Here is a 13,550-nt window from a genome sequence, read left to right on the forward strand (position 1 = left end):
TTTAAACTGTAGTGCTTTAGAAGACGACTGGATTTACATAAGATTTTCAAAAATGTCTCCTTACACGTCAACACAGTGCGTCGCACGCGTATGAACCTCTCTGCCTATCTACCTACGCGCAACATTCAAACCGGTCTACCTTATCCGCTGACATAGCTGACTGGAACGTATGGTCGCCCACGCTGAAGCATAGCGCTGCATTCACAATGATGCGTTTCGAAAATCTATTGTTACTCCGTAAGTATTGAAAATCAACCACAAGTTTATGAGGAAATTTTACAGGAAATAACCCCAGGAATATGTACCATAAGCCGGGGTAAAACTTCGTGAATCACCCTGTATAATATAACACCTATTGTAATAGTAGTTTCCGGAAAAAGTATTGATGCCCTCTGAGGATGATCCGTAGGGATCGAAACAAGTAAGGGTGATGAGTTTTCAAGTGGTAAAACTTAAATAGTCACACTGGACCGTGTTGTTTTTGTCTTTGTAATTGTTAGTGTGACTGACCAGAATCAAACAAATCAAATTGCCAGAGTGTGTTTATGTGTTCCATATGGTTCTCACAATAAACAGCGGCTGTCTCCCTACACAGCATTAACCGGTTGGGCTTTGTAGCGGAGACAATGTGTTCACTGTGATGTACGGCCTGAATTGCTATATATTTTGCCCACACAGCATATCTGTATATTCCGTATGGTTCTCACAGTAAACAGCAACTGTTTCCATAAACAGCATTAACCGGTTGGGCTCTGCAGCGGAGACGTAATGTGTTTCCTGTGAGGTACGGTCTGAATTTCTATATATTCTGCCTACTCAGTTTATCTGTGTGTTCCGTATGATTCTCACAATAAACAGAGACTCTTTCCATAAACAGCATTGACCTACTGTTCTACATAATCGATATTTTAGTGCCTACAGTATTGAAATTTATTTTTAAGTATTATTTAGATGAACTTTATTTGTTCCACAGAAAGCAAGAATGTCTAGTAAAGGGTACCATCTTCAAGATATGACCGTGTATAGTGCGGTAGAAGCACACTGTCATTTCGGAGGAACCTACTGCCTCCAATTTCAAAATCGATGATTAAGCCAAGGAAAAAGAATCATCAAGAAGTAACAAGCACAGCCTTGTTTGTTAGCTTACGCATCTTACTCTGGGGATGAAGGCTGTACGTTCCTCTGAAACGTCGGTAAACTTCCATCAGAATATGCAGAGTCATATTCATAGCCATTGGTGTGATAACCTCAAACTGAATACGTGACAATTTCTTTCCTTCTGTATTTATTCTCAAGAATCTCTGGGTTAAGTATTTGCTATAGAAAACACCCAAATATAGTGGAATGAAAAAATACGTGTAATTAGTAATATTTTCAAGATCTGCAAGTAAATTGGGCCAGAATTATAGAATATAAATAACACGAATTTAATGGCCTACCTTATTAATTTTCCATCTGATGGAACCTCGTTTATGACACTACGCAGTCCATGGCGTCTTCACTGCTACCATTTTGTCACAGATCCGTGTGTTCACTGCAGAGGTTATTGTCACTGAATACGGTCTTCTGTTTCTCAAATATCAGTTACAGCCACTACACAAATCCTTCCGTGTTCCAGACACAAAACAACACAAACTTCAGCTTCAAAAGTTTCTGAAATATTATGCATACATTGAACATAACCTCACAAATCTTTATATCTGGCACCCTGCCTGCCACCGAGATATTAGCCTACAGATTTTCTATATTGCGCTTCACATACTGTTTTCTCATGAAGTGTAAGGGTATTGTAACAAATGAATCAAGAATCTATCGATATTTATTGATACGCTTTTGTCTTCAGTCAAAAATATGCTTATTTAACTTCAGTGTTCTTTAAGTACGATTTCTGTGAGCTGTTTTACGGCACCCTCGCTTTACAGAATTGAATGGTATGATGGTTGATGTATTGCAAATGGCTTTGAAGGTAGTGGTCGTCTCTAATCTCTGTACTATCCTAACAGGTCTGGAAGGACTGAGAAAAACCTTAAAAAATCGAACCGAGGACCTTCCGAGTACGAGATATAGAGCGTTAACGCTAAGATAACCCGTTCTTTGATATGCATGGTATATTTATATTACGTAAACGTGCAAGAGAGTTTTTGGGAAATTATTAAAGGACTCAAAGTTGATTTTCTGTATTCGTTAGTTACATAAATATTGGCGGCATAAACTTTAATAAAATTAAACAGGAAGAAAAACTACAGCTAAATTTATAAACAAAATTTCGCAACAACAAAAAAAGAGGAAAATAGAATACAAAGAATAAACACAAAACTAATCGTCAAATAAATGTTTAAGAGAGACAGAAAATAAGTAATACTTTGACGTAGTCAATATGATGAAACATTCCCCCACCCCCAAATCTACGAATTACAGAAACCAAATTTGATTAAACTTTTCAAATTGGAACAATAACGAAGGAGAATTTTCAATTAAGCGTATTCAGAACTTCACAAAGAAATATAACATTGTGTGATACTACAGAGTATATATTCTGAATTCAACAAAGGATTTCCAGGAGAAATATATGTTTTGTACCTATATATTTCATAATTTACATTTCAAAATTGATACAACCCCATCCCCTAGCCATAAAAATTAATATTCCAAGTACAATTTTCAGTACCAGTCAAATGAATGTTCGTATTGCACATCGACATCGCGGATGTCAGCTAAAGTATAATTTTTAATTTGTCTAAAACTGGGACGGACGGTGTGTGCTATAATACTGAATGGTCTTCAAATTATGAAGCTGCGAACATAGCAGTTTCTCGGCTACTGAGATTGGGTTATCCGAGAAATATCTGAAGGACGAATGTCAGCATCATGTAAATAAAACTCTATATCATTAATCTAAATCAGTTCGATATACACACAACTACCCTATTAAGCGTTCACTTTACGCATACCGTGCAAAGAACGCACAAAAATGATGCAGTGCTCTCATGTTATATTCTGTATCTGCCTTCTCTGCCATTACTCATCCCACACAAGCTGTGATGTCGTTGTGTACGAACACAAAGCACAGATTGCAGTGACCGTCAAATGTCAATCAAATGGGTAACTTCGAACTCAACTAACTGAACCTTCTTTTTTTCTTTCAGCGATTCTCTATACACATAATTACCATTATATAAACACATGCGATTCTCTGACGATAATTATTGTGGAAGTGTTATGATTTATTTAGCAATTTACAGATCCATCATCATTACGTCATATCATTCACGTGACCGCTAACGAAATTTTTGCACGTGGCCAAATATTTTACAATTTAACACTGAGTTTCAATTACATTTTTTCTCAATATAATCTTATGCCGAGAACTTAGGCAACTAGGCATCTAAAACTAATAATTCAGAAGCTATTTGGCATGTTCATTCACGTAATCAAGCAATCTCAAAATAATTTTCAATATATAAAAGCATCCAGAATTCTATGTGGCCATATCGGTTTATCAAGGTTATCAGCTTATTGCAAGAGCATAAGTTCTTAAAAAATATCACAATTTCTGATGAAAGAACAGATTTAAGTTAAAAATATGTCGGTAAAATTTTGTCAATGACTATACGATTTACAATCTTTCGTCTGATTAAGTTTCACAGTCTCGAAGTACAAGTCAGCTGTCCTCTGTGCAAGAGACCGATGTTAAATTGGCTTCTGATAGCCTTAAGGTTTTATTTAGTTTTACTGAATTATTAGAAAACAAAAATACTTGCCATAAAACTAATGACGCGACACTAGTTAATTATATAAATATTATACGCGATGGACATAGATTTGGGCTGGCAGCTATGCTTATTCCACGCACAACACACGACCCGAACTGCAACAACAGATCCCGTGGTGCTGAAGGTGAAAGCGAAGTAATAGAAGCACCAGTAGATGGCACTCATATCACTCTTCGATACGAGTGTGTCACAGAAAACGCAGCAAAGAAGCAAGAAATGACACGCAGGCGTAAAATAAGTTTACTTATGACTCGGAAATGTCAGATCTTTAATTCTTCTCATTTAGAAAATTAACGAACGATACTGGACGGAAATTAAAGGGAGTGTTAATATTTATTTGCCGATCACAGTGGTCACACGGTCTAAGGCATAAACTGTCTTCCCCCGCTCGAACACTTGGATCGTGGGTTCGAATCCCACTCAAGGCATGGATGTCTGTGTGCGTTTATACTGTGTTGTTCTGTGTGTTGGTTGAGGCCTTGCCACGGGCTGATCCCCCGTCAAAGGAGTCATGCTGACTCTGTATAGATTAAGAAACTGAAAAGGCGGCCAAGGTCCACAAGGGCTGTATAGCCATAGATAGATTAATATTTACCTAGCTGGCCAGCATTCCAAACCATAATTATGTGTGTGTATATCACGGGCAAAAGCTTAGGTTCGTTCTGATTTTTCGATGATTTAATTACATTTCAATTGGCCTGGAGACTTGAACACAAAGGCAAATTTCAATTATTACTGATATCATTTTACAGTTTATCCCAGTTCAGTGTTAAAATATTTTAAGGAATATCAGCTGGACATTAAAATATTGTCAATTACTGTTTATGACTTAACAACTAAAATACTGGTGACATATATTTCCAGTTTCATGGATTAGATCCTCTGGTCCATTGTAATTAAGAATTACTCATAATTCTGTAACTGTAATTCCTTAGGATCTGAGACTTGTCAGGGCTACTTTGACGAGGCCTCTATCCATATACGCTAAGACAACAGCAACAACAACAATAACTGAAGATGTCTGTGACCCCAGCAAGATTCAAACCCACCACTGCAGTTCCTAGAAGTCCTAGAACCCACTCCTCTCAGAGTGTGATTTCTATTGTTTATGCCCACTTTATAGATATTTATATCCAGAACTTTGTTGACAATATAGAACTATTGTTTATACAATAAAATGATCTTGCGATGTTTCATTTCATCTGTTTGGCAGGAACTTCTTTTTCTTCATCATTAAAGAGTAGGCTCTCTGGCCTGTTGCAATTCAGAATTAATTTTTGAAAGTATGAATCTTTTAGACAATTGATAGGATTCTTTGCATGGTGGATCAGCCCATTGCAACACCCCTACCTACACAGAATACCACATAAAAGACTTGGACAAACATCCATGTTCCAAGTGAGATTTGAACCCACAAACCCAGAGGTGAAAGACATTATGTGCTGTAGACCATGCCACCCTTATGATTGGTAAGTATTTATTAATAATCATTGCTATTTAACATATCTTGATATAACTTAGGGGTAAAAAGAATAATTTATGGCAGGAAATTTCATTCAAAACCTTTAAATTAATAAATTTAGGCTTTTATGAGGGGTTCAATGAAAGGCTGATCCTGCTCTTGGATATTTGCACCATGTATATGTAGGCTGATGACCTTGGAAAGAAAGATTTTAGGGAAAATTTGCAGTCCAAAATGTGAACAAGGAGTGTAGAGATTAAGGGGCAATCTGGAACTACAAAATGCATATAAGTACCCAAATATTGTGACTGAAATCAAAATTGGAAGATTGAAATGGCTGGGGCACATCATCAGATTGGAAGATACTGGTATACCAGAAATGATACTCAACACCGAACCAGAAGGCGGAGACAGAGTTGGAATACCCAAGTTAAGGTGGTTAGATGATGTACAAGTTGACATAAAACTCTAGGTATAAATAGATAGAGACTAAAAGCTCAAGAAAGAAAAGAATGGGCAGTAATTCTAAGGAAGGCTAAGGCTAAACTAAAAGGGCCATGAAGCCAGAGAAGATATGGGCTATTTTCAAAGTGGAACATGCTGCCCCCTTCTTCAGGTTCAAAGTCAATATGTGACTTTTTATTTTATATAGGTTGATGATCCACAAGACTCACAGGTGTTAGGGGGAGAGGGAAGGGGCTAATGCTGTGTGAGCCAGTGAGGGGTGGAAGCAAGTCATATATTGGCCATTTCCCTTGAATTTTGGGGGGAAAAAATCAATGCTGGAAAAGGGAATATTTTTTAAGAAATTTGTCTCCTTAATCCTGTAGAGCAGTCAGCAATACTACTACTGAATGGCATCAATGTAAATTTGCAGGCATATTTTCTGGTATAATGATTTTATTTACATATTTTAACACTTTGGCAAACAATAAATATTCTTGAACACAGAGCTGAACAATGCTCAAAAAATATTTAATACCATAAACATTTAAATCTTAAAAACTGCATACATTTTTTGTTTATACAAGCCAAGTTCATAAAAGTTCTACTGTTATGAACTAAACTACTGTGTTAGGGCGAATATGATCTTCTGGGTTGTAATGCTATATAGTTCAAAGATACCTGGAAACACTGAGCCCTCCTCAAACTACATGGTATTACAACCCAAAACACCATGCTCTTCAGTCACTGCAATGAGAACCCTAAATCCTGCACACTTCTCTATTAAACTTCAATAAAATGTACCTGTGAATTAATGTACTAAAACAGATTTTGCTAAATAAAGACATATGTCAGAATTATATATACCAAATCAGTGGTGAATCCTGACTTAGAAGCAGGTCATGAAGAAATGCAGCCTCACAACATGGCACTATTAGCCAAAGCAGAATATTCGCCACCGTTCCAAACATCTAACACAACACATAAATACACACAACGGTAACTCAGACATTAAAAAGAACATTTATTGCATGTAAGATTTTTTTAAATTCCTTCTCAGAATTTGAAAGATCAATTCCAAACACATTTCAGTAAGTTCAGGTACATGAACATTCTGCTTTACACCACTTCTTGGCAACGTCAATCCAATGAGGGAACTGGCACCAGATCTAGGTCTTCATCAAATTCAATATCAGAAATATCAGGAATGAATGTGTGCCCAAAGCCATTATCTGCAGACAAAGGAATGCAGCATATAAACATCAATATGATAGCCATACATGATCAAAAAGAAAACACTGAGAAATCTGTAAGTTTAACCAATAATAAATAAAGAAAATTACACTGAACTGTTATTCATGCCCTAACAGCCAAATACAAAACCAGAAAAAGGAAAGAAGATATAGAAATTACACATATGACAAAAAAAGTCACCAGTTTCTGTTAATGGACTCTGGGAGTCTCCAAAACATTGAATTTTACTCAATGGAGACGTGGCTGATCATTTGGGAAGACTTCACCACATTCAGTAACAGAATAAGCTTAATATTTTACCAGTATTATCTTAAGAATAACATTTCACATCACTGCTTACTGGAAAAGATATCTCTAACTTATGAGGAGGATGAGATGGGCAGGGCATGTAGCACAAATGGGGGGAGAAGAGGAATGCATATAGGATATTGGTGGGAAAGCCGGAGAGAAGGAGACCACTGGGAAGACCGAGACGTAGGTGCATGGACAATATTAAAATGGATCTTAGAGAGAGAGAGAGAGAGGATGGGATGTGTATGGATTGGATTTATGTGGCTCAGGATAGGGAGCAGTGGGGGGCTCTTGTGAATATGTTAATGAACCTTCAGGTTCCATAAAATGCTGGGAAGTTGTTGAGTAACTGCAAAATTGGCAGCTTTTCAAGAAGGGCTCAGCTCCATGAGTGAGTGAGTGAGTGAGTGAGTGAGTGAGTGATATCCTTCCCTACCTTTCATAGTGAGTGTATGCAGTGTCCAAGCATGGACTCCCAGGGAACAGGGGATAGAGTCAGGCAGACTGCATAACTCATTGCAAATACTCCAGAACACTGGATATGAACCCCATCTTCATGGCTGACTGCTGGGAAGACTTCACTGTTTGATTTCCTTTCTATATATATGAAACACAAGTATCAGCATTCAGTGAAACATTACCTAATTCTTCAACAAGTGGAAGCAGCAGGCCAGATTCAAATTCCATATTAGGTGGCTCTGTTTCCATTTCCCAGAAATTAACCATTCGGTGTATGTCTTCGTCACTTGGACGAAGACTGTTGGGTATAATGTCCTCATAGTCATCTAAAGAGAAAAGGATGAACAAATAAACAAATCAATATTCACAGAACACTATAACAAGGTTGACTTGAAAGGATTCTGACGATGGTGTATACTGGTGGTCCAGTGATTAAGACTAGCTCTTTCTAATGGGCCCAACTGAGTAGGTTTATCCTTCCCTACCCACCTGAAGACAGAGACAGATCCAGTCTCCGAATCGTCATGGTCTTTTGTCTTTTACATACTAGACGATGGATGAAGTCCAAAATAAGCCAAAAGAAGTGCTATAACAAGGTTTAAGGCAAAAAATGTGAGAGTTGCTACTTCATACCAAGAAATGTATATCCAGATATGAAAAGAAAAAATATGTTCTAATGTCACATTGCTTTTATCAGGACACAATGTATAAACAGGAGTATAAATGGTTTTTTCAGAACTAGGAAGATGCTCCAGACCATCAGAAAATCTGATGGAGGGGATGACCAACACATATACAAAGGAAATTATTATAAGTTAGGCTCGTGAATTTCTTCCCACATGTATCGTTGTTGAGAACGATAGTTATGTCTTAAGGAACTGGAAATAGCTCCCCCAAAATGAAGTGTTCTGGAACTAAGTACCTGGCATCTGCCAGTGTCTATCCCCATTTCCAGTCCTGCTTCTAACATTTAAGAATCTAAAAAAATATCATAGAAAGTAAATAGTTTTATGAAAAAGTTAGATAGTTCTGTTCAGTGTGACTGGTTGACTTTCTTATTTCAATTATTCATACCTTTACATGTTTCGGTTTTCAGAGACCATCTTCAGAGGGACACCTTTACATCAATACAGTTAGAAACCACTATTACAGTACATGTTCTAAAAGTTAAAATATATACATACAATATAAATAATATACAATTGGCTGTAAAAATCTAAAGTCTTTACAACTACAGCAGATATTCCAATACTTTAAAATATTTCTAGTTAGTTTGTTAAGATTCTATTGGAATTCGTAAACCAAGCTGGTCCGTGTCATCCCTCTTATTATTTCTTTTGACGGGGGCCGAATGTGTGCCACCCTGTCGTTCTCGAGAAGAGGGTTCTTTAATATTGTCCTGTATGTGTTTGTGGCCCGCAGTGTTGCAACAGGCCTTGGAGGCCCACAGGGTTGTGAGAAGTTGATGTTCCCACATTTTCTAGACAGTCAGCTCATAGATGGCGGCAAGGTTGTCAGCCCTATGCGCCAGCTGCCCTTTACTCCCAAGAATATTCCTGGTACTCATTTCTGTTAGAGGCTGAGTCGACTCCAGGGCCATAGTGCGGCCTGAAGGATTAGGTCAATTTAAAAAAATCCAATGACCTCATCAGGACTTGAACCCGCGACCTTTCGGCTTGTAGCATAGTGTCTCAACCAACTACGCTACTGCATGCCCCCAAGAAGAGCCTGAAGAAAAACTTTTTCCGTTAAACCATAGGAGAAAGAAATGATGCTATAACAGGACAACCCGCTATACAAACCTATATGTTCATAATCACTTAAACCATCAAGCTCCAACCAGGACAAATCATCAGTGTCACCATTAATAAAATTATCAATTGCATTTATTTCAGAAAAGAGGGAATATGTTTCTTCGTTCTTGATGGGTGAATTTTGTTGATTCTGCACTGACTGATTCTTTTTTGATGCTGTTCCTTTTATGTCTGACAGTGGCGTCCTTACAGTTGACTTTAAATTTGGTGTCTGTTTATTCAGTGCTACTGGTTTCTTATTTGGCAACGGAGTTTTAGTCGGTGGCTTTACAAAAGAATTTTCTTGATCACAATTTGTCTGCAATGCCTTCCTTAACTCCTGTGTGCCTGGCAATGATTTGATCTTATTCCCAGCATCACCAAGTGCCTTCTTGCTAGAAGGAAGATCACTCACACTAGAAGATTTGAGTTTCACATTGTCTGCTCCTAAAAAGACACATTTTACATATATTATAAATGGATAGTTAATATTTAATAACATAAAAATCCAAATCAATACTGCCAGTTAATCAATGGATGAACAAATTAGTCTTTTTATTATTCATATTAATATTCACATTTTTATTTGTTCCATAAATCCATATTTGGCAATACAACCTCAAGATATAGACCAAGTTAAGTTTTATTGCGTATAAATCACCAACACTAAAATAACTACATACACAAATAGTGTACACATCACAACGTCCCATAAACAACTATAAAAATGAGATAAAATATGACAAACCCGCATATAAAATTTCTATTACCCGAATAAGCACTGTATCCAAAGCTATAAAAATTAAGTGAAAACAAGATCTTTATAATTTCAAGAGACAATAATACACTCACACATATTAAAAAATTTAAAATTACATAAATTCCTCAACAGAGTAAAAAGAGTGATTAAATAGAAAGGATTTTATGCCCTTTTTAAGTAAATTATTGTCATTAGACTTATGATTAGACTAAATTAGCATGGCACCAGGTGACTGGTACTCACTGAACCACAGCCTCACCCTATCACCAGCCCATTTACTGGCTACTGGCCTCACTTGTCACTAACTGCTGTGTAAGTCTCAACATAAGGGGATCCCTTCCATTGAGAAAATCACTGGGGGACAAGAGAGTTTTTTTCTGACAAAACTGAATATGCCATTTAGTTCCGATGGTTGTACACAAAAATAAGTAAAAATTATATTATTAAAAAATAACAAAATCAAAATTTTATACCTTAAATAGAGCTCTAGGTATTTTCACAGATATTATTAGAATTAGCAATTAGAACTCCCCAATTAATTTTTAAGGATCCTGAAATAAGGTTACCCCTCTTTTCTATATTTGGATTAGTATGGTAATTAGGATGTGGTAGCATAGTTGCGTAGTGTGTTGAAGCACTATGCTACAAGCCAGAAGGTCATGGGTTCAAGTCCTGATGAGATCATTGGACTTTTTCAATTTACCTAATCCTTCCAGCCGCACTATGGCCCTGGGGTCGACTCAGCCTCTAACAGAAATGAGTACCAGGAATCTTCCTGGGGGATAAGGGGCGGCTGGCACATAGGGCTGACAACCTTGCCACCATCTATGAGCCGACTGTCTAGAAAATGTTGGAGCCTCAACATCTCACAACCCTATGGGCCTCCACGGCCTGTTACAGGGATACTTTTATTTTCTTTAACTTACAGTAATTAGGTACCCGTACACACATTTCTGGACTGCCATGTGACCTGCAGAAATAACTGTACATGTGTGTAGTTAGATGCCACACCATTTTCAATTCATCCAAACTTGTCCCAGAAAATTTAAATGTGGTTTTTTTTAACACTTTCTCTCCACAAACAAACATGGGTTTAAAATGGGTCACAAATGTGACAGTTTGTAGAAGTAAGGTTATTTGTTATCTTACACTGTGGCAGCTTGAGCATTACACTTCACATCAACTGCTATAGAACAAGACAACCATCAAGAGTAACATCTCTTTACTAAAACATTGTATCAATAAAATCTTAACATTTTACAGTCCAAGTTTAAATTTTAAATTTTGAATGTATTTGTATGCAATCTCCTTTTTGCTATTTAAGCATAAGAAATTCCTATAGGACAGAAAAATGTAAAGCAATTTTATCAACTCAAAATTTCAGTAGAAGTTTGCTAAATTGATGACTGTCTTATTCTTTAAAAATTCAGGTTAAGCCACTTTCTAATGGCTAACTTTTGATCCACCTCAGGTTCTATTTAGAAATACTCATGCAGACATGCCACAATATTGTTAATATACATCACAGCAAACAAACAGCATGACTAAGCTTATAAAGCTATCCATATAACAGACCGTGCAGGCCCATAGGGTTGTGAGACGTTGAGGCTCCCACATTATCCAGACAGTCAGCTCACAGGTGGCAATAAGGTTGTCAGCCTTACATGCCGGCCGCCCCTTACCCCCCAGGAAGATTCCTGGTACTCATTTCTGTTAGAGGCTGAGTCGACCCCAGGGCCATAGTGCGGCTGGAAGGATTAGGTAAATTGAAAAAAATCCAATGACCTCATCAGGACTTGAACCCACGACCTTCTGGCTTGTAGCATAGTGCTTCAACCAACTATGCAACTATGCTACCACATCCTAATTACCATACTAATCCAAATATAGAAAAGAGGGGTAACGTGCAACCATCTGGCTTGTAGCATGGTGGCTCAACCAACTACGCTACTGCATGACCCCTGTCTATGCTTATACAAATACATAACCTCCTACTGACAAAAAAATTCTGAGTCAAGAAAGATTTTGTTTCAAACCAAGTCTGCAGACTTTGACAGTCTTCACATACTAACATATACTGTAGTTCTAACCATAGTACATTAAATATGTTTTTATTATACCACACTGGCCAATGATAGTTTTGATCCAATGCACACTTTAACCACAGCCTTCTCAGCTACAGTTAATCCTCACAGATAAAACTGTGTATGCTCTGCTACAGATATAAAGACAAAACCCACAACATTTCTCCTTAGATATATAAAATTACACTGTCCACATTCTTAATGGCCAAATGTAATGCAGTGTAATGTAAGAACTACATTAACATTGTGTGTAGTGGTGTGAGGTAAAAGGGACTTGAATGTATAAGGGGTGGGCCTTCTCAGCCCTTGCACCGTGACCTACAGTGATCTATTGTGCTTTAAAAGGGGCTTACTGCTTGGGCTTGTTTGATTTGCACTGCCTACAAGACAGGGGAAATGCTTACCAGTAAACTAAGTCTGCTGACTAGCAATGTCAGTTCTCCCTTCCCCCAACAAGAAACACATACACACTCAGATCTCACACTCCAAGGTAATTACACATATCAAAAAGGCATGATATAATATAGCTGATGCCTCTGATAGTTGAAACAAAAGCTTGGTTACCTCACTTACCTATGATATGGTCTTACATAAAAAGAGTCCATCAAATCAGCTGCTGCTCTACACAAGAGGAAACAAACTATTTATAAACCACTAGATTTTCTTTTCTGCACATCTTTTGCCCAAGTTATTAGAAAAAATCCAGGTTGGGGGGGGGGAGACGATTAACCGTCTTTCCATAACACAGCCAAATTTCTTAGCACCTATGGCTAAACCCTGAGGGCAACACATTATAAAAGCTGGTGCTGCAAATTGCAAACTACATTACATTCTACATAAAATTCACGTTTTGAATGGTAATCTAGCTTTAACTGAATTTAAAATACGGCTGTACTGAACAGTAAAGTAGCTGTAAGAACCAGAACAAAATTAAATTGCATCTCATTTACCTTTCAGAGTCCCGAAAGAGTTCGCAGATGATGGTCGGACGGTTAATTGCCGTTGTTGAACTTTTGTTCCAAATATATCAAAAATCGATTCCTCCATATTAAAGTTATGTCAAAATTTATATCGGTATGTATTTCGTTGTTGTTACTGATACCTCCTATGACAGATTTATTCTATATTGTAATAATAAAGGCAATACTGATTTTACACTTCGTTCACAACTCCTCCAAGTTCACCTGATTTAATTCGCATCAAATGTCCCGGATCAAGTATACTGGTCCG

The 13,550-nt window shown here is 37.3% G+C and overlaps 1 protein-coding gene across 1 annotated transcript; it reads right to left on the reverse strand.

Moving 5' to 3' along the window:
• Positions 1–6,132: 6,132 nt before the first annotated feature.
• LOC111870853 lies at positions 6,133–13,531 on the reverse strand. The gene is made up of 4 exons (XM_023863442.2): positions 13,271–13,531; positions 9,486–9,923; positions 7,866–8,009; positions 6,133–6,911 (listed from the first exon to the last, which is right to left on the reverse strand). Exons 1-4 carry the CDS (start codon positions 13,365–13,367, stop codon positions 6,820–6,822), a joined length of 771 nt encoding a protein of 256 aa, XP_023719210.1. The 5' UTR covers positions 13,368–13,531; the 3' UTR covers positions 6,133–6,819.
• Between the last annotated feature and the right edge of the window lie 19 nt (positions 13,532–13,550).

Source organism: Cryptotermes secundus, unplaced genomic scaffold, assembly GCF_002891405.2.
Source record: "Cryptotermes secundus unplaced genomic scaffold, Csec_1.0 scaffold632, whole genome shotgun sequence".
Classification (NCBI taxonomy): Eukaryota; Metazoa; Arthropoda; class Insecta; order Blattodea; family Kalotermitidae; genus Cryptotermes; species Cryptotermes secundus.

Excerpts from the sequence above, each read along its gene's own strand:
- LOC111870853 (XM_023863442.2), bottom strand. The coding sequence starts at position 13,367 with ATGGAGGAATCGATTTTTGATATATTTGGAACAAAAGTTCAACAACGG. Across the intron at positions 9,924-13,270 it reads CTCTTTCGGGACTCTGAAAG|GAGCAGACAATGTGAAACTC; the intron begins GTAAATGAGATG and ends GTGTCTTTTTAG. Across the intron at positions 8,010-9,485 it reads AAGTGATTATGAACATATAG|ATGACTATGAGGACATTATA; the intron begins GTTTGTATAGCG and ends TTTTCTCTTTAG.